A 27,810-nucleotide genomic window follows, 5' to 3' on the forward strand; every position below is an offset into this window, starting at 1 on the left:
ACGTGTGACGTAATTAATGGATGACCCCCAAGAAGCAAAATTCCAGCGATGTAATAAATCCTTATGCGCAACGCACATAAGGGCTGATTATATAGGGTATGCTCCTAGTAGTATTGTATTCTTTGGGCTAAATCCATGGAAAAATTACTTATGCATTATTTTAGGATAAATTAACCTGTTTTATAGATGGTCAAGCAAACCTTGTCAGTAGAAAAAGGCGGCAAATTTGAAAAATGTAGGCGCGAAGGGTTATCGTCCCATAGAAAATTTGAATTTCGCGCCTTTTTCTACTGACAAGATTTGGTTGACCAAGTATATTTACTGACTTAGAGCATTTTTCTTTTTCAAATAAAAATATAAAGTTTGGCAATATGATGTAAAACCGTGAAACTTGTAGCTCGAACAGCTCAAAACATGACGTTTGATAGTTTTGACATTGGCAGTTGTTGATAAGATTTCCAGACGACATCGAGACGAGGATACACAGAAATTCATTTATTGTTATAAATAATTATGCTAACAATATAATGCAAATTATTTAGTTATAAGCAAACACCATGGCGTTCTTAGAGGTATGAAATTTCTAACTAAACTTCGCTAGAGTAGATCTTCGCTGTAGTTTGTATTAAAACATGAAAGTTTTTGTTAACATAGTATCTGGCCAAATCAGTCAAACGATTACGCCCGCTTTTGCTAATTAAGGATCCGTTAAAATTAATAATAATTCAGTTACAAAGCAAGATAATCCGTCGTGATATGATCCATACTGATTTATACTTACCAATATATTTGTTGAACTGATTTATTTATTGTATTTTTTCAGTGGCGTCGTTTTACGTTTTTTGATGTACACAGAAAAATTGACAATGGAAAAGTGGCAGAAAATTTACAAGTAAGTTGACAACATCAGATTTTTTTACAATGAGGCTAAATTGTCCTCCAACTTATATGAGTCATTTGATGTTCTAACTTCATTACAATCTATATATTTTTGTTAGGGATGTACCGACTAGTCGCCGACTAGTCGGGAAAGCCGACTATCCGGCCACATTTCTAGTCGGCGATTAGTCGGCGACTAGTCGGCAAAAATGGCCGATTAGTCGGCACTTTATTAGTGAAAGAAAAACAGAAAAAGAGAAATGAACAGTCAATATTTACCATATGTTTTATGTCTATTTTACTAAAATACCTATTCAGGGTGCATACGAAAACTTTTGTTCATATAATTGACCGTTTGATCTTTATCGTATATTGGTGGGCTGGTGTTTTCCTCTACAGGTCGATCTCAACTGAATCTCATGTAATTTCATATGCAAGTTCGATAGTTAAATAATTTTATTATTATTCAGTTTTTGTTTTTTTTTTAATGGTGGAGCCATGAGAAACTATTAATGTTATTGCAAAATTCAGAGACTTAGACAGGGCACGTTGCTCGTAAAGACGCTGACCACAGGGGATAGCTTCTTAACTGGCGACTACGTACGAGAAATAGAGCCTTGGAAATACCTATTACAAACTGACGGTCTGCTCAGGATCACAAAATAAAAGAAAGACGGAAATTGAATGAGGATTCTTGTGATAGGTCCGTATAGACCTTTGAGTTGTGATAGACCTGTAGAGAACACCATTTAGCCAAGCTAATATAATGAATAGCGTAACCAAAGGAGCAAAACTATTGTTTTTCACCTGAACTTATACGAAACTAATGATTTGGCCGACTAGCCGACTAGACTAGACTAATCGGCCATTCGAGCGCCGATTAGTCGGCTAGTCGGCCAAATCAATAGTCAGTACATCACTAATTTTTGTCTTATATTTATGTACGTCTTATTTTTTTATCTTTGTAACACGCAAAGGCCTGTCTGTGACACTTTTGTCTGTCTTAGCTATGTCTGGTAAAAATCGCCAAGTTGTTCAAAGATTCTCCCCTCTTTTGATGACATTAGCACCTTTTTACAACTAATGAACATGAAATGAAATTGCTAGATGGCATCTTTATTTATAGACATACCTACTAAACCTGCGTGTGTGTGTGTGAACCAAGTTTGGTAACACAATTGAATTAATTTATTGAAAGTGCAGAAAATTTCTTATTTCTCCAGCAATATTACAGACACTGACACTGACACATAAATACGTGGGTACTAAGTGTAAGATAATTTAATACCTATTTATGTCTCTGTTCATGATTTTAATTTGTTTCATTGTTCTTTCAATTAGTATATTATCTCTTTGCCTGGGATTATATTTCTAGTTCAGGCGCACGTAACAATGTAAGTCATATGTAAAAGTGCATGCATAATGTAACATTAGCAAAGGTTTTCTCAATAAATTATTCTTAATCTCTTATTCTTATTCGGTAAGAGATATAATAATCGTTTGTCCCTTTCCATCATACCAATATGTCGGAAAGGGACACAATTATTATCGGCTTGTCAACTTTAGTATAGGTAGACGTTTATGAATAAGGGGGTTAATAATTTGTAGGATACAACAATAACAGCAACCACAAGCGGCAACTCTCATGTGGTGCTGTGTGACAGCACGGGCTGGACCCACCTGGTGTCCCGCTCCTGGAACATCACTTTCTTCAAAGCGTACGAACTCAGGGTCACCCTCGCTCAGCAGTTACCTCATGACCCATTGTTGGTTACTATTGGGGTGAGTATTCTTGTGTTATTTTTTTACCATGAACATTACTTCTTGCTGGCTAGGAGTGTGGGCGACTCAGGGCTCAGAACCGGTATTTTTTTAAAACCCCGAAATAGCCCAATATTTTGAATTACTTTATACTCTTTATGTAGGACTGAATCATGTATTTAGACAACAACTTTGTATTATTAGATTATCCCATTAAAAATGAAATAATAAACCAAAGAATGAAAAAGAATGTAATAATACCGGTATTTTTGTATTGACCAAATACCGGTTTCCGACCCCTGAGGAGACTTGTTAGATTGTTTACTTAAATTGCAGGAGAACATATCAGTTTCAGATATTTGTTATGGTGATTACTTCACCATCACATTTTGCAATAATGACTCAACCTATCATCTTGAACTGCAAAATATCTGGAGTGTTATCCTGGTCCAGGACACAGGAATGAGCTATTTGTCCTAACTATCATTATAGAAAACTAGTCTAACTCGATTCGAAAGTATGATGTTGTATGTTTCGGCCCGAAACATAATTTTTATGCCAAAACCGGCTGAAACCGAAATGAATGAATGAAATTTTGGTCGGACACTACTTATTGTACTGATAGACATATTGAATAATTGTACAGGAGGATGAAGCTGGCGCGCCGCTGGTGAAAGTATGGGACTGGTCGCGCCGCGACCGACACGACAACCCGACCTGCGTGCGAGTGTCGCGCGCCGTGCCCTCGCACATGCGCGCCACGCCCGCCACCGCGCTCGCCGTGCACGACAACAAGGTGAGTAGCGTGGGACTGGTGTGGTCACATCAACACGGTCAAAAATATCTGAACACGCACTCTAACGCCTTGACAATAGAGGCGTGTTCAGATATTTGTGAGCGCCTCGGCCGCTCCGATATATCTGATGGCGACTGTACAGGGGGATGCAGCGGGCGCGCTGCTGGTTAGTCTGTCACCATAAGCGTACAAGGTGTTCAGGTCGTTCAGTAGAGTTGGTTTCCATCTGATAGTTTCCATCCGAAAGCGACAATTGCATTCTTCGCTTTTCCCTTGAAAACAGGGACTGTTACCGGTATAACTAAAAATCAAAATAACACATAGCATTCGCAATATTTCTCTGATATTCTAGAATTATACTTAGGTAAGGACAGATGAGTTATCATATTAGCTAATTGAAATGCAAAAACATATATAAACAACCGATATACCGAAATTGAATACCGGTTAATTTTTACGAAACAATTACCGGTATTCGGTCCCTGCTTGAAAATGGCTGTCTGCCTTTACATTAGTTTTTTTAATGTTAGACGCACATGTTCAAAAGAAGGATATTTGATTAGATCTAACAAGATATACTTTTTTCACATAAAATATTGTTTTGCATGCAGAACCTGCTTGCTGTGGGCTTCCAAGATGGTTCAGTAACGTTATACCGAGGGGACATAGCCCGTCAGCGGTCCGGAAAGATGAAGACTCTCATGGACTCTGGAACCAGCCCCATCACTGGCCTCGCCTTCAGGTAAGCTTTCTTAGCCTTCGAAGCATCCAAGATGGTTCAGTAACATTATACCAAGGGGATATAGCCCGTCAGCGCTCCGGCAAGATGAAGACTCTCATGGACTCTGGAACCAGCCCCATCACGGGCCTCGCCCTCAGGTAAAGATAAAGATAAAAGATAAAAAATTTTATTTGCAAGAACACGGTTACAATAAAAGGTCTTAAAAATATAAAAGTTCCACGTATTCAACCTGCAAGCAGGTGTGCAAATTAACATGCAATGTGTTGCTAAGCATCACTTATTTTTACCTACTTCAAATCTAGAATTCTATACTTATTTACAAATATCATTATTATCCTATTTATTAAAATTATTATTTATGTCAAATACTCCTTAACACTGTAAAAACATTTTTCTTGGAGCCATTGGGTCAACCTAATTTTAAATGCCTCTCTACTTTCTAATTTAATTTCATCAGGTAATTTATTAAACAAGGTTATACACATATTGTAACAGTTCTTTTTATAAATATATGAGTGGCAAGGAGGTTGGTGCAGCAAATTTTTGTATTGTGCCCTTGTGTGTCTTGTACTCGTCTCACTACGAGATGTAAAGAAGTTTGGGTTATCTTTGACAAGTAAGCATGCATCTTTAATGTATTGGCACGGGAGTGGTAGTATGTTAAGTTTTTTAAACAATGGTTTACAGCTTTCTAAAAACCAAGTGTTTTCTATAGCCCGGATACATTTCTTTTGAACAATAAAAACTCGTTCCACGTCTACAGAGTTTCCCCACAGCACTAGTCCATAGCATAACACTGAAGACACGTATCCATGATACGCTATGAGCGCAGCTTGTGTTGAGACCGTTCGTCTCAGTCGCTTCAGAGCAAATATAAATTTATTTAACTTTTTACAAACTTGATCTATGTGGAGTTTCCAATTTAAATATTTATCAATATTAAATCCTAAAAATGTGCACATGTCAACTAAGTATACTTTGGCGTTATCATAATTTATATCTAAAGGTAGTGTGTTATCATTATAATTACAAAATGTCATCGCTTTCGTCTTGTTTATATTAATTTGCAACTTATTTTTCTTGAACCAAGTAATAGCGTCTGATAAGGTTTTATTAACATTGGCCTCAAAAGTGTTCTTGTCGTCTCCTGTTATTACCAGGGTAGTGTCATCGGCAAATATAATACAGTCTTGGCTAATACAATTCGGAAAATCGTTAATTGCAATCAAAAACAGTAAGGGGCCAAGGTTACTACCTTGAGGGACTCCAGTATCTTTAACCAAAAATGTAGACCTAAACCTTTCCTTGCATTGGCTCTTATTATTTTTACAAATGATTTTCTCGATTTCCGTACACTGCATTCTGTTTTCTAGATAGCTTTTGATCCATTTGTTAGCATTCCCTCTTATACCGTATAGCTCTAATTTATTCAAGAGAATTGAATGATCAATGTAATCGAAAGCTTTGCTTAAATCAATAAAAATTGCCATTATAGGAAGCTTCTGGTTTAAGCTCTCTGAAACACTTTTCACTAGATTGAAGCAGGCAAGTGTAGTGGATTTTCCCTTGCGAAATCCAAATTGTTTGGGTGTTAGAATATCGTGCTTGTTTAAAAATTCATTCAGTCTCACGTGAAGCGCTTTCTCTAATACTTTAGATAAGACCGGAATTAAAGTTATCGGTCTGTAATTATTCGGGTCTGATTTATCACCCTTTTTAAATAGAGGTTTTACAATCGACAATTTCAACTCCTCAGGAAAGATTCCTTCAGTAAAAGATAGGTTTATGATGTGACAGAGTGGGCGGCATATATAAGAAGCACACGACTTTAAGACCATAGTTACAATTTCATCGTGTCCATAAGCTTTACTATTATTCAGTGATATAATGATTTTATAGACTTCACTCTCGTCAACCGGTCTCAAGAAAATTGTATGTGAATTGTTTACAGAGGTATGATATAAAGATTTATTTAATGTCATGTCAGATGAATTATTCCGTTCATTACTTGTTAAGGCTATCAAATATTTATTTAAACAGTTACAAATGTCATCAGGGTCAGAAATTATTTGATTGTCATAATTCAAAATGTCAATTTCGTTTTTGGAATAATCTTTGTATACTGTCGTTGCAATAGTATTCCAAGTAGCTCTACATTTATTTTTATTCTCTTTAATATATTTGTTATTATTAATTTTTTGGGCCCTAAAGATACAAGACTTGAATAAAGAGTTGTATTTTTTAAATTTAAGTTTATTACTCTGTCGGTTTACGGTACTTGCTCTATATTTAAGATATAACTCACGTTTTGTTCTGCTGGATTTTCTTAAGCCTTTCGTGAGCCATTTTATTTTCTTTGAGCGATTTGTAATTTTTATTCTAATAACAGGAAAGCATAGTTTGTAAAGTAAACAGAATATATTATAAAAATTGTTAAATGCTTCTGACATCACATTTGAGTTAAAAACGTCATTGAAAGAAAGAGCTGACATATATTGGACAAACTTCTGTATATTTTCCTTATTGTAATCCCTTTTGAATTCAAACCAAGTCGAAAATAACTTTGGCTTATTCAATTTTATCTCTAGTAGCTGAGCCGACTCATGGTCCGAAAGTCCTAAATATACCAGTTCAGCATCAGCGCTCTTTGTATTACTCGCAATTAAATCTATACAGGAGTTTAACCTGGTCGGACTTTTTGTATGAATGTTAAAATCGAAGTTCTGTAAAATACTTAATAATTCTTTTGTATGTGAATTATCTTTTAATATGTTTAAATTCCAATCGCCACAGATTATAATCTTTTTTCGTTTAAACTTTTCTGTGACAAAGTGTAATAATACTTCTAATTTATGCAATAATAGTTCTATTTTGGACTTATTTTGTTCAGGTATTCTATAGATACAGAAGATTACTGTATTTAGACCAGTTATTTCTGTCCCACAACATTCAAAATACAGTTTTGTGGCTAATCCGGCCGGAATATTAATTGGTTTAAACTCAAGCATTTTGTGCACGAGGATACATGTGCCACCTCTACTAGTTTCTCTATGGAATGAAGCCGCGAGCTTGTAATTGTTCAATCTAATATTGGTCTCAACTCCTTGCTTTACGAATGTCTCACTTAAACATATAATGTCAACCTCCTTTCCTTTGTCATATAATTCGATTAATGAAAGTTCAATTATATCTAATTTATTGCACAGTCCTGCTATGTTTTGGTGAAGAAGTCTTATTTTACTATCAGATATTTTTAAGTCATATTTTTTATATACATTATTGTCGAAAAAACATAGACTTTTTATTCGTTGTATCAATTTTGTGGAAATAATAAGGGATAGTCCCTTTTTTTGGTCCAGCATTTTCGGAATAGAGGCTTTTGTTGTCAGTAACGGAACAATTGGAAAAAGCATCATTTTTATTGTCAATAAAACTATAGTAATCATACTTATAATCTATTTGGTCCACCATACGAGATATTTTGAGGGCCATATTGCGAAGAAAACTTTTTTTATGGTTTTTCCAACTGCTATTAATATCTAGAAACTTATGATTAATGTTAGTCGAACAACAATGACGTAATACACTGTTTAAAACATTTGCCTCTAAGTTTTTACAATTACTTATGCCTAACAATATGATTTGATAATTTTCAAGACGTTTCAGAGTGATATTTAAGGTTAAAATAATGTTCATAAGGTTGTCGTCGTGCTCACCAATAGAAAGTATAATCTTATCTCCTTCCGTGATTTCATAAAGTTTCATGACATCTATGATATGGTCCGTGGTTGCTTCAGGTTTGATGAAAGAAGTCACTTGGTTCTTCTTGTACCCATGGTTATGCTGTATATCAAGTAATAGTTTTGACAAACCTATACATTGTTTTCCGCCGAAGATAAAAATAGTGTTTTGTTTTTTGGTTATATCCTTTTTCTTTTCGTGAGTGTTAGGTTTATATGGTGAATTGGGTGTTGAACTTGACTCTGAAGCATTTCGAGCCGGAAACGATTGTACCTTTGGAGCAGCGTTGTGTTCCTCTCGTGTGTTTTGAGATGTTGAGTTTAAATATTCTTGGATGCTCTGATTACATTCTTTGTCGCTGTTATTCAATCTTTGTTTAGTTTTTGATTTTTTAACACTTTTATTAGATGAGTTTGATTTAGGAGTCGAATTACATATGTGTGATAATTTATTAATTTTTTGTTCTTGTTCTTTAACTGTGTTTTTTAGCATACGGTTTTCTGATAACAAGTTTTCAATTTCCTTATCAGCGCTGCAAAGTTTTTCTTGTAGGTCACTAATTTTATTGTTCATGATTTCTAACTGATCGTAAATACCTTCGCTAAATTCCGGGCAGCTTCTATTAGGGCTATTCTGACTTATCATCGATGAAGAAAGTGAACATCCTGAGTGCTCAGAGTCATCAGGGTCAGATAGGGAGTCAAAAGAGTTTTTGGTAGGAACGTTAATTGCTATTTCCTCACAGTCTTTAGCTTTACTACATTTGGGGGACGGTGATGTGTCTTGTTTACGATGCTGTTCAGTTGCAGGCGGAGTAGAAGTGCCAATCGATGCAGGTTTTAAAGCGGTTTTCGTTGACCTGGGGTTTTGTTCAGTAGCATTTTTTGCCACAGTAGGTTTTATTGCTAAATTTTGATTCGAAGTATTCGGGTTTTTCGGATTTCGTCGACACGGTAAGCATACCCAATTTCTTTTACTGTCGGCTGTCATCAGTTGGTACACTAAGCTTTCTTAGCCTTTGAAGCATCAAGATGGAATGATGGAGCATGTTTTGATCTATTTTTACAAGGGTCTCTATTCGTTCCCATACAGTTTTAAGTGATAATATATTGTTTGTCCGCATTTTCGTTAGTCATAATTTAATTTTTTTTTTTCAGAAACGCGTAACTTTTCAGAATTGCCATAAAACAAAACTAACCTAACCTATCTATAAGATACCTTACGAAAATATTGAAAAGTTAACGGTTTCAGAATTAGGACTAATGATAATATGACAAACAATACATTATGACTTAAAACTTTATGTCAAAGAAAGGGACCCCTTTTTACAAGCTTGTAAATACTCTCTCAAATACTAGTAGATGATTGTTGTAAGAAAAGTACAGTCTTCAATAAAAGCTTGATTTTTTTAGATAAAAACTTATTTCAACTGAAAATGTAATCGCAATGCGATACCGACAATATTTTGTGTCAGAAACTGCTAATATTACTCTGTTGTATATGATTTTCCAGTGGCGCAGACAAACTCTTCGTGGTGTCCCGCGCCAGTGTGTTGATGTATTGGCTAGGCACAGAGCGCTGCGTGACATTAGACAGCAAGGGAGCATTGGCCGGCTGCTCAGTACACGATAGGCACCGCCTCACCGTGGCCACGGACGACGTGAGTAGATACTGCCTTTAAATAACCCACATTCACCTACCAGGTGTTATAAGTGTTATAACACCGTTTTTTTTTGGGTTTTTGTAATGGCTAATAGGGAATATTACGCGAAACTCTGCGTAGGGGACGTCACTAACACTATCCATCACAATCTACCGCGAAACAAGAAAATCGAAATTTCGTTATCTAACCTCTCTATCACTCTTGCATATTCGAGCGGTAAAGAGGCAGATAACTAAATTTCGATTTTCGCATTTCCCGGTAGGCCCTTGTTAACAAACCGCCTTGATGCATCAATGTCATATTTTATTGTCTGTGAAAACTTGTCAAAAAACAGTTTAAGGCACAGTATGTATAAGTGCCTCTATGGTTTACTAGCTAGCTTAGTGCTGCACTCTGGCGGCAGAACATTGCAGGATATTGATACTATTTCGAAAAATCATAAAAAATCCAGGGGTAAGATTTTTTTAGTTTTAGGCTTATCTGGGAAAATGTCGAAGGGAGTTTGGGCGGTCTGCCCGTGGTCGTTTATCCCACGCCAGTTATCTGGCAGGTGATGTTTGTCAAATAGTATTAAAATTGTTTATACCATGCGTTGTCGTCCCCCAACGGTACACTTGGCCCAGTTAAATTAAGGGTTTCACCTCGGAATGAGAGATAATAAGCTGGAAACTCGTATACACCTTCGTTATGACGTATTAAAGGTTCTCTTAAAAGTCGACGCATATATCGTGTGCGCGTCGGAAGTTATTCCTGGTCAAAGGTCATAAAAATCGGTTATTCGCGGATATCAAATTTTCTAAAACTCTAATGTAGTTTACATGTGGGTAATAACTGTCATAAAATTTGCGACGAGTTAAGTATGAAACATTTTTTCATGCCATTAGCCGTTTTCAAGATATACGGCATAGAAGGCGCAGCGGCACGGAAAACGCACTATGGCGCAAGGCGAGCTGTGTGTGTGAATAATACTTTCTATAAAGTTTTTTAATCGTTAAAATGACACTTATGGATCATACATAGATTTTAAAACAAAAGTGGCCCCTCCTGTGGACATTAGTTAACAGCTTGTGTGTATATATGTAATGATTTTATGACATAGTTTAATACAAAAAGGGTACCCCTTTATTGAGGTTTAATCAGGAAATTAAGCTTTATAGCCTTTAACTTAAGGTATTTCTACAGGAAAGAGGTAGATTTTAAGTACTAATAATACAAGAAAATGTTTTCACATGCTTTTATTTAACTCCCGAAATCTTTATCTGTAGTTAAAATAGCGAGTTGAAGTAGTTTTCAGTTCATTCTTATTCATTTTCTTTGTTAGAAAATACATTGTTTTTGTTCCAAAAATAGATTGCCCATCATTAATTTATCCGGAAATGATATATCACATGTCCTAATATGTACCTATAGCTTTAGAGAAATGATGATTTAATTGAAGCGCGGCAGCGTCGAACTTCCCCCCTCTCCCCACTAAATGTGCCGTGGCTCTCGATAGCTCCCGGTCAGAATCTACTCAAGACCAGCTAAAAATCAACTGTGCGAAGTTTCAGCGCTTAGTCACAAAATGCAAGGTGTCGTTCACTATCAAACCAACTAATAGTACGTATGTCTGATCACTGCGCGTTCTGTGCCCTATATCTTGAAAACAGCTAATCTCATGAAAAAATGTTTGATGCCTAACTGGTCACAAATGTTATGCTCTACAACTCTTCCCTAGATGTAAACAGCGTTGAAGCTATAGAAATCATGATATTCGCGAAAAACCGATTTTCATGAACTTTGACCTTGAATAACTTGTGACGCGCACACGATATATGCGTCGACTTTTAAGAGAACCTTTAAAATGTCATAACGAAGGTGTATACGAGTTTCCAGTTTATTATCTCTTCATTCCGAGGTTGACCCCCTTTTTAGGCTTAAGATGACTGGCCTAACTCCCCACATAGCCACTACACTTTACCTTACTAATCTAGCTATCTTTTTTTCTCTATAATAAGTTGTTATAATAGTTTTGAATATCCCAGGCAATATTTTGCTACACGAGCGAAGGCCGCGGTCCGTGCTACGCCATCGAGGGCGAGAAGGTCCGCCTGGACTGGTTCCACAGCTACCTGGTCATCACCACCACAGCGTCCAAGCACGGCGCCGCGCCGGCCCACCGGCTCACTATACTGGATATACAGAATAAATTTATTGTGTTCGAAAAAACTTTTGAAGGTGAGAATAGTATATAGGTTTATAAAAAGTTACCTATTCTTTTAATAATTTAGATTTAATATTATTTTTTAAAGATAAGCAGAACGACAATTTAATAGTAATCAACTAATCATCCTTTAGAGATTCGACAGCCATCGAGGTGTCAATTAAACTTGATTCAGCTCTTGAAAAATAAAATGCGGGTTCAGATAAAAAATTGCCAAACACGAAATATGTGACGTTCTCAATAAAAAGATACCACTTCGTCGTTTACCATAAAGACGAAATTTGCTTGTATCTTTATACAAATAACCTGTCAGGCCGTCCATATGGCAAGGGACAAAGTAGTGCCTTTTGAATGAGAACGTCACATATAACATAAATATACTTTTTTTAACCCACTCAAAGTAAATGTACCTTAATAAACTTTAATCGGGCTGATATGAAATAAATACCATGATTACTTGTCTTGAACAACACTTGAGCGAATGAGGCTTTTGAGAATTATGTGTAGAAAACAGCTTCATCTAAATATTGTTTTGTCATTACTATGTTTTACAATTGTGTCGTGTTACTAAAAGCAACAATGAAGTTTTACATATCTTTCTATATTAACAGAAATCGAAGCCGTCCTAACAGAATGGGGCTCATTCTACATCCTCACGAAGAACAAAGAGATGATATACCTGGCGGAGAAAGACTTGCACTCGAAGCTGTGGCTGCTGTTCAAAAAGAACCTCTATGACGTCGCGATAAGGATAGCGAGCGGCCAACAGTACGATGCAGTGGGACTGACGGAAATATACAAGCAGTATGGGGACCATTTGTATGGAAAGGTGAGCAGTCTGATATTGTGCAGTCTTTGCTGCAATGAGGATGTTTAATTTCGAAACATACACAGTGCAGTCGTCTAATATCTTATAGTTAGAATGGGATAGTTAGAACATACTTCTTATTAGGTATAAGTTATGCAACACGTACCTATATCTATAGTTCGTGTTAACATTTAAAAAATACTAAGCGATCTTGACGTGTCTTTTATTAGAAATATCGCTTTTTAATAATCAGTAACTATTACTTATGAAAGCAAAATAATGTAAATAATCGTATATGATTCATAATTGTTACATATTTGCCGTGACTTATTTTTCAAAAGCGTTTTTCAATAAAAAGAGCCGTCAAGATTGTTTACTTTTTTCTAATGCTAAAAAAATAACTATACAAATTATCTGTATGGTCTGCAGCCTACTAAAGTGCATATATTTTTTTTAGAAAATATTAGCACAATAGCTATAGCGTCGTAGAATGTAGACAAAGCGTCCTATTCGAGTCCTATAAGTGCAAGAAACTTTGCGTATTTGATAACAAATTAATAGTGATCTCTTCCACAGGGTGATCTAAAAGGTGCTATAGAGCAGTATATCAAAACGATCGGCTGGCTGGAAACCTCATACGTCATCAGGAAGTACTTGGAATCCCGCCATTTGGAACCTCTAGTGTTATACTTGGAAGAGTTGCATAAGAAAGGTAAGGTAATTTTTTTAACCTATTCTCTATTTTTAATATTCTTAATTTTTTATTTTACGCGTTGTGTACTACATAGTACATGGTCGTGATATTTAGTCCACCCCTTTCCCCCCATTTTCATCATTTGTGGTATATTTCCGACCCCTCGCCCGCATAAAGTATCACATAATTACTGGATGAATCCTTTCGTAAAAACTACTGTTCGTGCCAATTTCTGTAACTAGTTTCCCGAACGGACACCAAGATCCAATAGGGTATTTGACTACTAGTTAAATCAGTTTCTTTCTTCGAACTGTCCATGGTATAATAATATACTCCGCCTGGTACTCCATTCCGAGATTCGCGTATGACCTAACTGACACGCGCCTACGTCATCATGCTGTTTACAGGTTCTCAAACTTTGAAATGTGGGAGAATTTTAACCAACGGTGAAAATTATTTTAACGGCATTAATTTTAAGTTATTCATGTAGAAACATAGTAAAATAAAACAAATCTAATGTATTAAATTAAACTTTATTTATCTATACAAGACAAACGTTTGAAAAACTAATTCACAGTTACACATTAATTACCAAGCTTACGGCGTGAAAAGTTTGGAAAACACTGCGACTGCTGACACTGAGCGAGAAGGAAATAACAATTAACACGCGTTCGACAAGGATGACGGTCAGGGCATGAAGTTATCTAGATCCGAATTGTCAAATGTGCACAGCGCTATCCTGTGTTGCCAGTAGTATAAACAGAATTACCCGAAAGTCTGAAATTTCTTTCGTGAATCGGAAGATATTGCTAACGAGTAATTAAAAATGACGTGTTATTGTAAAATTTAAGCTAAAATACATATAAATGAAAATTATAAAATTATAAAGAAATATTTTAACTTATTAACCATAGGTATAATGTACCCATGTAACATGTTATGTTGAAATAAAGTGGCAATGTTATTGTGACGTAGGCCCGTGTCACTCTGGGAATGGAAGACCATGTTTTATTAGACCATGGAATTGTCAAAACGATTTGCTACTATGGAATTTATATGAAACACTAGCATGTAACGTCACAATCAAATTACCTACTCTTTATAGTTTTATACGGGTTTTAAAATAGAAATTGTGTCGAAAAATAACTGCTGTCGACGTTTCTCTATTAATCTTTTGGTGCTTTATTTTATACATGATGTAAAATAATTTATTTTAAATACAGGCAAATACCCTATAGTGGCAAAAACCAGGAAATCTAGAAAAGGGATGATCATCTTTAACACATCACAAATCCAGTCAGTCGTTTCTGTACCGATATCGAAAATTCTTTTTTTATTTGAAAGGTGGTGCTACGGAAGACCATACGACGCTGTTGCTGACTTGTTACGTCAAGTTGGATCAGCACGATCAGCAGGGGAAATTGAAGGAGTTCATCAATTCCAAGGACAAAATCATCGAGTTCGATGTTGATGTGGCTATTAAGGTACATAGACATTAGGTACAAGTTATAGCCTCCTAAGGCCCAAGGTCCTACATATAGTACCTATTCAGTTCGATGAAATTTAAATTCTATTCAATTGGAACAGAGTCGCTTTTGCTTTGTTTCGTTCAATTTTCCAACAACGCAAAATCTACTCTATTTCCTACACTATAGGTTCAAATTTCAATGGCCAATTTTGGATTTTTCTTTTGTATGGTTGGGCCTTAGGAGGATAATGATAAAATTTGTTAATGACTCACGATCTCGTATTTTTGTGATACAAATGTGTATTAAACGAGATTGACGACAGGTCTGGCCTAGTGGGTAATGACCCTGCCTATGAAGCCGATGGTCTCGGGTTCGAATCCCGGTAAGGGCATTTATTTGTGTGATGACACAGATATTTGTTCCTGAGTCATGGTTGTTTTTTATTTATTTAAGTATTTATATATTATGTATATCGTTGTCTGAGTACCCACAACACAAGCCTTCGTGAGAGTCAATTCGTGTAAAAAAGGTCCTATAAGGGATATATAATATATTTCCCACATACGGTTCTTAAAACGTGTTGTATTTCCGACGAGTAAGACTGACATTCGATTGCCATTTTTAAACTGTCAGCCTGGTAAAGGGTTAAGTTAAAATTTTCAGTCATAGAAACAAGAATCTGGTTTTTTTCAGAAAAATTTGGCCTTATAGGCCAAAAAAAGTAAAAAAAATGGTCTATAAAAGAACACTGACCCGTATGAGATTAAATTACAGATGTAGTGCAAAATTGTTTTCCTTCGTTCGTATTTGTCTTGCTACTTCAGTCAACGTCAGTACTTTTTGTACCGAGACTAATTGAAATAGCAAGACACGTTTGTACGTTTCCGTGAAAATACGATGAAAACAATTATGCACTACATCTGTATAAGAAAGTGGTCTTACCACAGGTAGTCCGCCAAGTCAGCATCGACGACGCCCTCTCCCTCGCGGCCAACCACAAGCGCCACGACTGGTACCTCAAGCTCATGATCCAAGACAAGAAAGCGTACAGCGAAGCGTTGCACTACCTCTCCGACTTGGAGTTTGATGACGCGGACGCTTATATGAAGAAATACGGCTTGAAGTTGATACAACATCTGCCTGAAGAAAGCACCGAGTTTCTTATAAGTAAGTATTCAAATTCGATACATTTATACTCAGTTGCTACCAAGAGTTATACAATTGGTACCATAAAGTCACTCAAAATGAAGACTAATCAAAGCCACGAAAGGTATCTCAAACTTATGATCGAAGACAAGAAAGCATACAGCGAAGCGTTGCACTACCTCTCGGATTTGGAGTTTGGTGACGCGAACGCTTATATGAAGAAATACGGCTTGAAGTTGATACAACATCTGCCTGAAGAAAGCACCGAGTTTCTGATCAGTAAGTATTCAAATTCGATACATTTATACTCAGTTGCTACCAAGAGTTATACAATTGGTACCATAAATTCACTCAAAATGAAGACTAATCAAAGCCACGAAAGGTATCTCAAACTTATGATCGAAGACAAGAAAGCATACAGCGAAGCGTTGCACTACCTCTCGGATTTGGAGTTTGGTGACGCGAACGCCTATATGAAGAAATACGGCTTGAAGTTGATACATCTGCCTGAAGAAAGCACCGAGTTTCTTATAAGTAAGTATTCAAATTCGATACATTTATACTAGGTTGCTAACAAGAGTTACACAATTGGTACCATAAATTCACTCAAAATGAAGACTAATCAAAGTCACGAAAGGTCAAGCTCATGGTCCAAGACAAGAAAGCGTACAGTGAAGCGTTGCACTACCTCTCGGACTTGGAGTTTGACGACGCGACAACATCTGCCTGAAGAAAGCACCGATTTTCTTATAAGTAAGTATTTATTTCCAGACATACATACTCGATTGGTACCAGTTATTGCAAAATTGGTACCATTAACTCACTAAACATGTAGACTGGTATCAATGCCACGACTGGTACCTCAAACCCATGAAAGAAAAGAAGAAAGCATACAGCGAAGCGTTGCACTACCTCTCGGACTTGGAGTTTGATGACGCGGACGCTTATATGAAGAAATACGGATTGAAGCTGATACAACATCTGCCTGAAGAACGCACCGAGTTTCTGATCAGTAAGTATTCAAATTCGATACATTTATACTCAGTTGCTACCAAGAGTTATACAATTGGTACTATAAATTCACTCAAAATGAAGACTAATCAAAGTCACGAAAGGTCATGCTCATGGTCCAAGACAAGAAAGCGTACAGTGAAGCGTTGCACTACCTCTCGGACTTGGAGTTTGACGACGCGGACGCTTAAATGAAGAAATACGGCTTGAAGTTGATACAACATCTGCCTGAAGAAAGCACCGAGTTTCTTATAAGTAAGTATTTATTTCCAGACATACATACTCGATTGGTACCAGTTATTGCAAAATTGGTACCATTAACTCACTAAACATGTAGACTGGTATCAATGCCACGACTGGTACCTCAAACTTATGAAAGAAAACAAGAAAGAATACAGCGAAGCGTTGCACTACCTCTCGGACTTGGAATTTGAAGACGCGGACGCTTATATGAAGAAATACGGCTTGAAGTTGATACAACATCTGCCTGAAGAAAGCACGGAGTTTCTTATAAGTAAGTATTCAAATTCGATACATTTATACTAGGTTGCTAACAAGAGTTACACAATTGGTACCATAAATTCACTCAAAATGAAGGCTAATCAAAGCCACGAAAGGTATCTCAAACTCATGATCGAAGACAGGAAAGCCGAGTCTCTTATCAAGTAAGTATTTATTTCCAGAAATGTATACTCGACTGGCACCGTAAATTACAAAATTGGTACCGTAAACTAACTATAAATCTAATACTGGTATCAGGATAACAATTTAAAAAAGCAGGATAGCATGACACCAATAAATAGACAGATAATGATGCTTTTTAGTCCTTTATTTTATAATATACACCAAATAAATATATGGATGTATATTAGTCGTTATATATTGAATAAGTGCTTACATACTCTATGAATAATCAGTTTGGAGCACTAATCAGGGTGACTTAACATTTTTGCCGCAATTATATTTGGCCCTATATTACAGAAAACAGTAATTTTCTTCTCGTGTTATTTTATTCAAACTTTTGTGAAAAATAGATATCAAAACATGTTATTAAATTATAATCTATTGATTTCTAGCAGTAGGCCGAGCACATGATTGGCGCGACAGTACTTCGCGGCGAGATAGACTACCGGTCTTTTTCTATCTATGTTAATAAAAGAGGGACGGGTAGTCTATCTCGCCGCGAGATACTGTCGCGCCAATCATGTGCTGGCCCGGCAGGTAGATAAATAAGATACCTACTACACATACACAAGTAAATATTTACTACATAATTTATTTTTAATGTCACAGCTTTAATTGGTTAAAATACAATTAAATATTGATAAAGAAATTGAGATTTCACGTAAAGCGTATCGTAGCTTTAATGTGGCGTTCCACGCGTAAAGGTTACGGCGGTTGGAGCTTACGCTATTATTAACGATACTCTAATACGCGATGTAAGCGCCAACCGCCATAAGGTACCTTTACTGTGGATCGTCACAATTTTTTTTTTATTGAGAAACAAACAGTCATTCATTAACATTAATCAATAGATTGAGCAGCAGTAAATAGACCTATAGTTTCCTTAATTAACATATCAAAAATACGTAGCCAATGCACCTTTCAATACAACAGGAAACAGGAATATTATATCGTAGCTTATTCTTATTTTATTATACCTGCTAATTAAATACTTTACGTTATACCTTGATTAACACAATTGTATCTTAATTATTCATTATGTTTATGTAAAAAAGCACTGAGTATTTTAACGTCTTGCCACATTATTCCACGATGTCATCTCGCTGGCTTCGTCCCGCAGTGCTGTCTCGGTCAGCCAGGATAGGGAGCGTGCATGAACTGTAGACGGCAGCACAGAAGACTATTCATTGGCGCGAAGCATTATGTCAAGTTTCCACTTTTAGATTTAAGCTACTAGATGGCAGACCCTACTATGCGAAATATAGCCAGACCAGACCCTTCAACTCGCACGGTTCTTATAGGTCAGTGTTTTTCAAACTTTTTCATGACGCGACCCCCTTAGTACGAACAAAATGTTTCACTTATGTATTGTTTTAAGGCTGGCAGAGGCTTCGCGACATCGCGACCCCCCAGGAGGTCGCGACCCTCAGTCTGAAAACCACTGATATAGCTCATAGAATGGCAGTAAATTTACAATCAGCAAACAATCATAACCTAAATTTCAAAATTTTCTCAAAAAGAAATCACTGTGGGGGACAATACGCAACTAGCTCGTCCACGGAACAAGCCTTGTTGCAACATTCCTCGACGATGCCATCTCTCTTGCCGCGTCCGAGCCGGAGCGCACTTGCCGGCTCCAGCCAGTAAGCCGCGTAGGACGGTACGATGGAGTTGTAGCGAGACCTTTTGAGTGACGTCATGTAGCCTACCTGCTTTTCCCTGTAAATTGAAATGGAGCGGATTAAAGCGTTATTTTAAGCATTTTTTTTTCAAAAGTGCTGTTAAACAATAATTGATTGGGTTGGGCACTTGATAAAACACATAGGATAGGATAGCAAGAGAGGTATAGACAGACCCAGACGCAAATACAGTTGAATTCTTAAATATGTATTATGTATACATTTCTTCACCTTAAGGCTTGGGCTCTTAAGCCCATCAACGTGCACACTAGCGCCACTGCTCAATAATCGTGATTATTTAAATTTAACGACAGGTATTTAAAAAAAAGGTATATTTGGTAGGTAATATAATATATATATAGGTAAAAACAGCTGGCAAAACCTGGAACAGACTGGCACAGAAGAGAGAAGATTGGAAAGTGTTGGGGGAGGCCTTTGCCAAAGGGCACACGGAATAATTAGCAATAAAATAATCAAACCAACGATACGTCACATATTCTGATATAAGGCTATAAAATAAAAATAAAAATTTAAAAAAAAGGGGACCGCTACGTACTGTATTTTGTATTTAAGTACCTTTTGAATACATCAAACTAGTTTTTATGTTGCTGGATTCGTCGATCTATGCGTCCAAAGATAAAACGGCCGTTTTTTGTTTTGAGTTCATAGATCGACGAAGACGAACTAGTTTGATGTATTCAAAAGGTACTTAAATACAAAATACAGTACGTAGCGGCCCCCTTTTTTAAATATCTTTAGTTAAATTTAAATAATCACGATTATTTAGCAGTGGTGCTAGTGTGCACGTTGATGGGCTCTTAATCCATTGCAATAAGGTGAAAAAATGTACATGTTTATGAACTGGACTGTACAATATGCATCAAGTGACAGAAAAAGTGCGGGCCGTGTTATATCAAAAATTAAAAGAGCCGGCGCAAGTTGGAGAAAGCTGAAAGTTACTCTACCGACTGTTAAATTGATGAATAATTTCAGAAGTTTAGCTTTAATTTCAAATATAGTTTTCAATAAAAAAAAATTGCCTTTGGGCCCTGCACAACGCAGCGAGTGTGATCGCCAGGTTCCGACCGCATAACTTCTGACCCTCCTCCTGCATTGACTGGCCCACTACGCTTAAAATCACTAGCAGCAGAATAGCCTGCATTATGAACTAAATAGTTCTAGTCTAATGCCAGTCGATTCTCCCGTCGGGGGTTATATAGGGATAACTTATAAATATTCATGCCAATGACGTGTGAGATGTCACACGTGATTTGCTTCGAGAATTTCTAAGTACAAACTATAAATAGGTTTATTTTGACTGGGTTTTAGAGACGTCAAAGCAATTTGGAGATAATCGACTATACCTATGTGTGTTGGTAAAATAAAGGCCAGTAACCCTTTTGCCCTTGAATTTATAATAGCGAACTAGACGTTTCCATAAACTGTATTCACATAAACATGTATTATTACTTTTCGGAATTAAAATAATATAATCAGATCATCTATATTAAAAAAAAAACCCCGAACATTGCACATCTACATCTTTGCTAAACAATAACTGCATTCCCATCCCGATAAAAATTTACTCTCCCACAAAAAATGGACCAGCCAAAATGTATGAAACCGACAATTTTTTTTTCGCGATTTTGGGGTTGGTCCCATAGTAAAAGTTGCTCAGTATAATCCCAAAACCTCTCTAACAGCAGGAATGCAGTTATTTTTTAGCTACCGTGTATATTTTAAGCAACATCTTAGGCTACGGTGACTTACCATCAGGCGGGCCGTATGCTTGTTTGCCACCGATGTGGTATTAAAATATGTATATATAGGAATTTATCAGCTTGGCATCGAATGTGTGTTTCGTTTTACGAATCTAAAAGCCACAATTTTACTTACAAGTCCTTAGTACTAGTACTATTATTTAGTCCTTAGACTATCTAATAGACTGCGAAAATGTACAGGCGTAACGAACATGTGTCTTGATTAGCTCTAAATTGGATAAGAAACTGTTTACCATGAGTTGTTAAGTTTATATATAAGCACCGATATTCTGCCGCAACAGCAAGAAAACGTTAAGACGTTTATATTTCGTTTGTTATTTTTATTTACTGTTGAATTCATAGGTCCGATCGTTAGTTCTACAAGTGACCGCTAGAGGCGTTGTAGAAGTTTCCTGTCAAATCGTTTTCGCCTTCGCTAGTACGCTTACCGTGAATTCAAGGGTACTGTTGTCACCAGATCTAACTCAACAACATTTTCAGTACTATGCACAGACTACAAGCCCCGAAACAAACCCTTAGTTGATGAGGCAACCCTGACGACTACATACATATGTTTCTGTCCTACTCCGACCAGCTCATTTCTAACTCTAAGCCTCTCTATCAGCAGTTTCAGCACTATGCACGGACTACAAGCCCCACTACCAACCCTTAGTCGACGAGGCAACCCTGGCGATTACATACATATGTTTCTGTCATACTCCTACCAGCTCATTTCTAGTTCTACGCCTCTCTTTCAGCTCTGCACGGACTACAAGCCCCGAAACAAACCCTTAGTCGACGAGGCAACCCTGGCGACTACATACATATGTTTCTGTCCTACTCCGACCAGCTCATTTCTAACCCTACGCCTCTCTTTCAGCTCTGTGCACGGACTACAAGCCCCGCATCAAACCCTTAGTCGACGAGGCAACCCTGGCGACTACATACATATGTTTCTGTCCTACTCCGACCAGTTCATTTCTAACTCTACGCCTCTCTTTCAGCACTGTGCACGAACGGACTACAAGCCCCGAAACAAACCCTTAGTCGACGAGGCAACCCTGACGACTACATACATATGTTTCTGTCCTACTCCGACCAGCTCATTTCTAACCCTACGCCTCTCTTTCAGCTCTGTGCACGGACTACAAGCCCCGCATCAAACCCTTAGTCGACGAGGCAACCCTGGCGACTACATACATATGTTTCTGTCCTACTCCGACCAGTTCATTTCTAACTCTACGCCTCTCTTTCAGCACTGTGCACGAACGGACTACAAGCCCCGAAACAAATCCTTAGTCGACGAGGCAACCCTGACGACTACATACATATGTTTCTGTCCTACTCCGACCAGCTCATTTCTAACCCTACGCCTCTCTTTCAGCTCTGTGCACGGACTACAAGCCTCGCAACAAACCTCTTGTCGACGAGGCAACCCTAACCGGCGGCTACAAGGAACCCGAGCGCGCCAACCCTGACGACTACATACACATGTTTCTGTCCAACTCGGAGCAACTCATACACTTCCTCGAGCACATGACGAAGGCGGAGTCGCAGAGCTCTACGCTCGTGTATAATGCGCTTATAGAACATTATATACATGTGTGGTAAGTCTTAGTTAGTTAAGCTTGTTTGTACACTTGTTTTTTCGAAATTCATGTAGCCATTACCACTTGCCTTCTATTGACGCATTATTTAGAAATGTATATTTATCTTGTGATGCATTGTGACGTCGTACGCAGCATACGGCGTCGTCAACCGAAAGTCAAAGGTTACAAGAATCTTTATAAGCATTTTCCAAACTATGGGTATCGGAAGAAATAATTAGATTCAATATTTTTATCCTTTTTAGGGTTTCGTAGTCACCTAGAAACCCTTATAGTTTCGCCATGTCTGTCTGTCTGTCCGAGGCTTTGCTCCGTGATTGTTAGTGTTAGAAAGCTGCAATTTGGCATGGATACATAAATAATGCATTGCGAGAGAACGGTAAAATAAAAAGGATAAAAAACAATTTTTAGGACAGCTCCCATACAAAAAGTTTTTTTTTTTTTTTTGCGTTGTCCCAATAGTGTGGGGTATCGTTGGATAGGTCTTTCAAAACGAATAAGGGTCTCCTAAAGCCATTTTTTGATATAGTTAATATTTTCGGAAATATGCGCTCCGAAAGAAAAAAAATGTGCCCCCCCCCCTCTAACTTTTGAACCACGGGTCCAAAAAAATATGAAAAAAAATCGTGAAACAAGTGCTTAATAAATACTTTCAATGAAAACTATAGCGAATATGATCGGTCTAGTCGTTTTTGAATTATTGCAAAAAAAACTTATTTTCTTAGTAAAAAGCTATTTTGACAGAATGGTAACTACGAAACCCTACACTGAGCATGGCCCGACATGCTCTTGGCCGATTATTTAGTTCTTTAGCTAGCTTAAATGACCAATTTTTTCTATAATTTAATATAGTGAGTAGTTATTATTTAAAAAAAAATGCCATTTACTTTCCTTAGGGCGAAGTCCCCCGCCGACAAGAAGGCAGAATACGAAGAGAAAATAATGAAGGTGCTGCAAGACCCCATGGCCAACTACGACAAAGACCAGACGTTGGTCATCTGCCAGATGCTGGGCTTCCGATCTGGCATGCTGTATCTGTACGAGGAGAATAAACTGTAAGTTGAATCATTGTACAAATAATAAAGGTGTTACAAGACCCCATGGCCAACTACGGCAAAGACCAGACGTTGGTCATCTGCCAGATGCTGGGCTTCCGATCTCGCATGCTGTATCTGTACGAGGAGAATAACTGTAAGTTGAATAATTGTGAAAATATTGAAAGTGTTACAAGACCCCATGGCCAACTACGACAAAGACCAGACGTTGGTCATCTGCCAGATGCTGGGCTTCCGATCTGGCATGCTGTATCTGTACGAGGAGAATAAACTGTAAGTTGAATAATTGTACAAATAATGAAGGGTAACAAGACGTGCGTGTGTGTGTGTCTTGATTAGTCGCGGCATTAGCTACTTAGTTTAATAGCCTCCCACAGCAAAAGTAAGCCTCGTCAGGCGTGGCTCACTCCGTGATTTCGTCTCGTCGCTACAAGTACATGCGGCCCACACCAATTTTGGTGTCTAGCAGTAGTAATTGCCGCGCACCGCTATGGAACGAACGCCTGCTCGCGCTTGCGCCACCTTGCAGTCATATCTGTCGTAATACTCGTAATAGACACGTTTTGTTAGAGGGTGAACCTTCTATATCTAGTACTATTATTTATCCTGTGGCCTAGTTAAGTAGTTATTCTAGTTTCAGATTCAAGGTTGTTCTAAGGATATCTTTGACGCACCCCCGCTGCATTGAGCACACTTGGTAGTTTGTCAGATTTTGGGACCCATTGGACCCTATATATGTATAAACATAATTTTAATAACTGGATCCATAAATATGAATTCTCTTCCTAAGGGTGGTATTCCACCTGTCCAATGTGTATTTTATCTCACATTTTGCTTAATGAGAGAGTGCGACGCAATGCACATTCGACAATAGTTATTTACGATACAAGTGCGGAAAAGAGGAATTTCGAAACGAGTGGCGATAAATTAAAACACGACCGAAGGGAGTCTGTTAAATCGACACGAGTTGCGAATTACCTATTCGCACGTGTATCGTACAACGTTTTACAGTACATATGGCCCTTTAAACTTTTGACATACGCACGAAAAGTGCTATTTTACGCACTAGAAAATAGGACCACATGTACTGTAAAGATATTGAACAGATGGAATATCACCCTAAGACCGTTAGTAATGTAGTATGAATCCCACAGATGGCGCGCACAGGTGGCGCTGCACATGCGCGCGGGCACGCCGGAGCGCGCGCTGGGCGTGTGCCGGCGGCGCGGCGGGGCGGCGCCGCGCTTGTGGCTCGACGTGCTGTGGTGGCCCGTGCGCGCCGCGCCGCAGCCCGCCTCATCACCGATACTGCCCGAGCTACTGCATGTCATTGGTTAATATTATTTCTAACTAAATAATTGTTTAAGAGTAAATCAAAGGTTGCTCCGCTGAGACACAACAAATACCGCGGCTAGATCTTTTTACCGTTTCTAGTACGAAATTCAAACCTTTCACAAAAACTTTTGTGCTATTCCCTTGAACATAAAAATAGTTTTTAAAACAAGTCGTTCCGTCGTGGTCAATATCGACAGACTTCTTATTTTATCTCATTTCTTTATTTTATTAGTACGAGTATATAAACTAGCGGCCACGCGACGTACATTATTTAAATTCGAGTCTTAAGAATGTGTTTATTTTTGTTTCAGCCACCGAGAAACTTTTATCTCCCATTCTAGTCATAGATTGCCTAGCGAACGTGCCTTCATACACTCTTGGAGATGTCCGCAAGTAAGTATTCTTAATAAAGACAATAACACAGATTAATGATCAGCACGCGACAATGGCGTGTGTGTGTGTGTGTGTGTTTTTTATATATAAATATTATGAGTACTTGACAGATTTTAAATGGCTCATATAATTATATCATAATATAAAATCAAATGTCTGTGATGTCCCACTTTTGCAATTTTATCGCAATTTGATATTTTGATTTAACAACCACAAAAAGTAAAAGCTTACTTTAATTGTGCCAATCATATTAGATTTATGCGGGATAGCCCGGGAAATTTTGGTATCGGATTAATTCACTTAGCACAGATGTAATATACGTAACGCTAAGCTAATTGAACCCAGTAGACATCCGCCACCCCCTGGCAGGTAGGCAGGGGGGGGCAGTCAAAGTAAATTGTAATGGATTCAAGCTTTCAACTCATTTTCAACCCCGTTAGAGGATGAATTTTTACTATCGCTGAAATTACTTTTCTTGTATTCTAAAAATATGCGCATATAAAAAGTTACAAGCCCCACACTTGAAAAAAATTTTGATCTCCATACAAATTTTCAACCCCTATTTCGCCACCTTAAGGGATGAATTTTCAAAAACGCTGAAATTAAATTTCTTGTATTTCAATCATATATCTTTTAACGAAGTTTGAAATTCCTAGCTTAAAATAAAACATGAACCCCATACAAACTTTCATCCCCTTTTTAACCCCCTTAGGGGTTGAATTTTTCAAAATAGCTTCTTATCTCTTATACACATTATAAATGTAACCTGGTGTGCAAATTTCAACTTTCTAGCATTTGTAGTTTCGGCTGATAATAGTAATAGTTGAATAAAAAAAATAGCAAACCGATTTTGATTTGGTCATCAATATTTTTATTTTTTCTATTAAACTGTACAATTAATGTCTCAAAAATGAATTCCTCATGCCCGATTTATCTGGAAATGATACCAAACTCGAGGTGGTAGGTAAATAGACGCCGATATACGGCGTGTAACTTTGGATGCCCCCCTGCCTACCCACCAGGGGGTGGCAGATGGGTACCGGGCTGGATTGGCTTAGCTTTACGTATACTACATCTGTGCCAAGTGAATTCATCCGATACCAAAATGTGCACGCCCCATACATTGGGTGACACTACTTCCCTCACTATATGAAATCAATCTCAACATCATGGTCTAATAAAACATGGTCTTCCATTCCCAGAGTGACACGGGCCTACGTCACAATAACATTGCCACTTTATTTCAACATAACATGTTACATGGGTACATTATACCTATGGTTAATAAGTTAAAATATTTCTTTATAATTTTATAATTTTCATTTATATGTATTTTAGCTTAAATTTTACAATAACACGTCATTTTTAATTACTCGTTAGCAATATCTTCCGATTCACGAAAGAAATTTCAGACTTTCGGGTAATTCTGTTTATACTACTGGCAACACAGGATAGCGCTGTGCACATTTGACAATTCGGATCTAGATAACTTCATGCCCTGACCGTCATCCTTGTCGAACGCGTGTTAATTGTTATTTCCTTCTCGCTCAGTGTCAGCAGTCGCAGTGTTTTCCAAACTTTTCACGTCGTAAGCTTGGTAATTAATGTGTAACTGTGAATTAGTTTTTTAAACGTTTGTCTTGTATAGATAAATAAAGTTTAATTTAATACATTAGATTTGTTTTATTTTACTATGTTTGTACATGAATAACTTAAAATTAATGCCGTTAAAATAATTTTCACCGTTGGTTAAAATTCTCCCACATTTCAAAGTTTGAGAACCTGTAAACAGCATGATGACGTAGGCGCGTGTCAGTTAGGTCATACGCGAATCTCGGAATGGAGTACCAGGCGGAGTATATTATTATACCATGCTCAACATAATACTTTATTTTATAATTTTGTCTTCGGTTATCGCGGTATTTAGCGTTAGGTAGGTAGCGGTATTTAGCGTTAGGTAGGTAGCGGTATTCATGAAATAAAATTATCAAGAACTGTCGGGATGTATGATAATATCATTATACGCGATATAATCCGTTTTTATAGTTTTATTTCATAGTATTATATATTAAATCCAGGTACCTGACAGACGTGCTCAAATCCGAAGACGACGTAATAACCCGCGAGCAAGAGCTAGCAGCCAAGTATAAGGGGGAAAGCGAGCGAATGAAGGCCCAGATCCATACATTACAACACGAACCGGTCCCCTTCCAGAGCTCAAAGTGTGCTGCTTGTAACCGTCCGCTCGAGTTACCTAGCGTACACTTCCTGTGTCAACATTCCTTCCACCAACAGTAAGTATAGCTACCCTTTAAACTAGCTGACAACTAGCGGCGAAGTTTTAGCCAAAACAGTTGGTTTGACTGGTCTTTTTTTAGCCCGTT

General features: G+C 37.5%; 2 protein-coding genes across 2 annotated transcripts in view; one reads left to right on the plus strand and one right to left on the minus strand.

The window, feature by feature from the left end:
* The first annotated feature begins 458 nt into the window (after positions 1-458).
* Positions 459-27,810, plus strand: part of LOC134797493 (vacuolar protein sorting-associated protein 11 homolog) — a 37,135-nt gene continuing 9,783 nt past the window's right edge. The window contains exons 1-16 of the mRNA XM_063769734.1: positions 459-572; positions 824-892; positions 2,488-2,661; positions 3,287-3,436; positions 4,048-4,178; positions 9,432-9,579; positions 11,607-11,799; positions 12,397-12,614; positions 13,170-13,305; positions 14,632-14,771; positions 15,704-15,923; positions 22,421-22,643; positions 23,540-23,698; positions 24,853-25,031; positions 25,345-25,426; positions 27,505-27,720. Coding sequence (XP_063625804.1) covers positions 558-572; positions 824-892; positions 2,488-2,661; positions 3,287-3,436; positions 4,048-4,178; positions 9,432-9,579; positions 11,607-11,799; positions 12,397-12,614; positions 13,170-13,305; positions 14,632-14,771; positions 15,704-15,923; positions 22,421-22,643; positions 23,540-23,698; positions 24,853-25,031; positions 25,345-25,426; positions 27,505-27,720 — 2,453 coding nt within the window. The 5' untranslated portion in view covers positions 459-557. The remainder of the gene's footprint in view (positions 573-823; positions 893-2,487; positions 2,662-3,286; positions 3,437-4,047; positions 4,179-9,431; positions 9,580-11,606; positions 11,800-12,396; positions 12,615-13,169; positions 13,306-14,631; positions 14,772-15,703; positions 15,924-22,420; positions 22,644-23,539; positions 23,699-24,852; positions 25,032-25,344; positions 25,427-27,504; positions 27,721-27,810) is intronic.
* LOC134797243 (bombyxin A-3 homolog) lies at positions 19,068-20,536 on the minus strand. Its single transcript, XM_063769467.1, has 2 exons — positions 20,317-20,536; positions 19,068-19,316 (listed from the first exon to the last, which is right to left on the minus strand). Exons 1-2 carry the CDS (start codon positions 20,436-20,438, stop codon positions 19,121-19,123), a joined length of 318 nt encoding a protein of 105 aa, XP_063625537.1. The 5' UTR covers positions 20,439-20,536; the 3' UTR covers positions 19,068-19,120.

This window comes from Cydia splendana, chromosome 15 (genome assembly GCF_910591565.1).
Source record: "Cydia splendana chromosome 15, ilCydSple1.2, whole genome shotgun sequence".
In the NCBI taxonomy this organism is placed as follows: Eukaryota; Metazoa; Arthropoda; class Insecta; order Lepidoptera; family Tortricidae; genus Cydia; species Cydia splendana.

Coding starts and splice junctions, on each gene's coding strand:
- LOC134797243 (XM_063769467.1), bottom strand. CDS start 20,438: ATGCAGGCTATTCTGCTGCTAGTGATTTTAAGCGTAGTGGGCCAGTCA. Junction 19,317..20,316: donor GCGTTGTGCAGGGCCCAAAG/GCAATTTTTTTT, acceptor TTCAATTTACAG/GGAAAAGCAGGTAGGCTACA.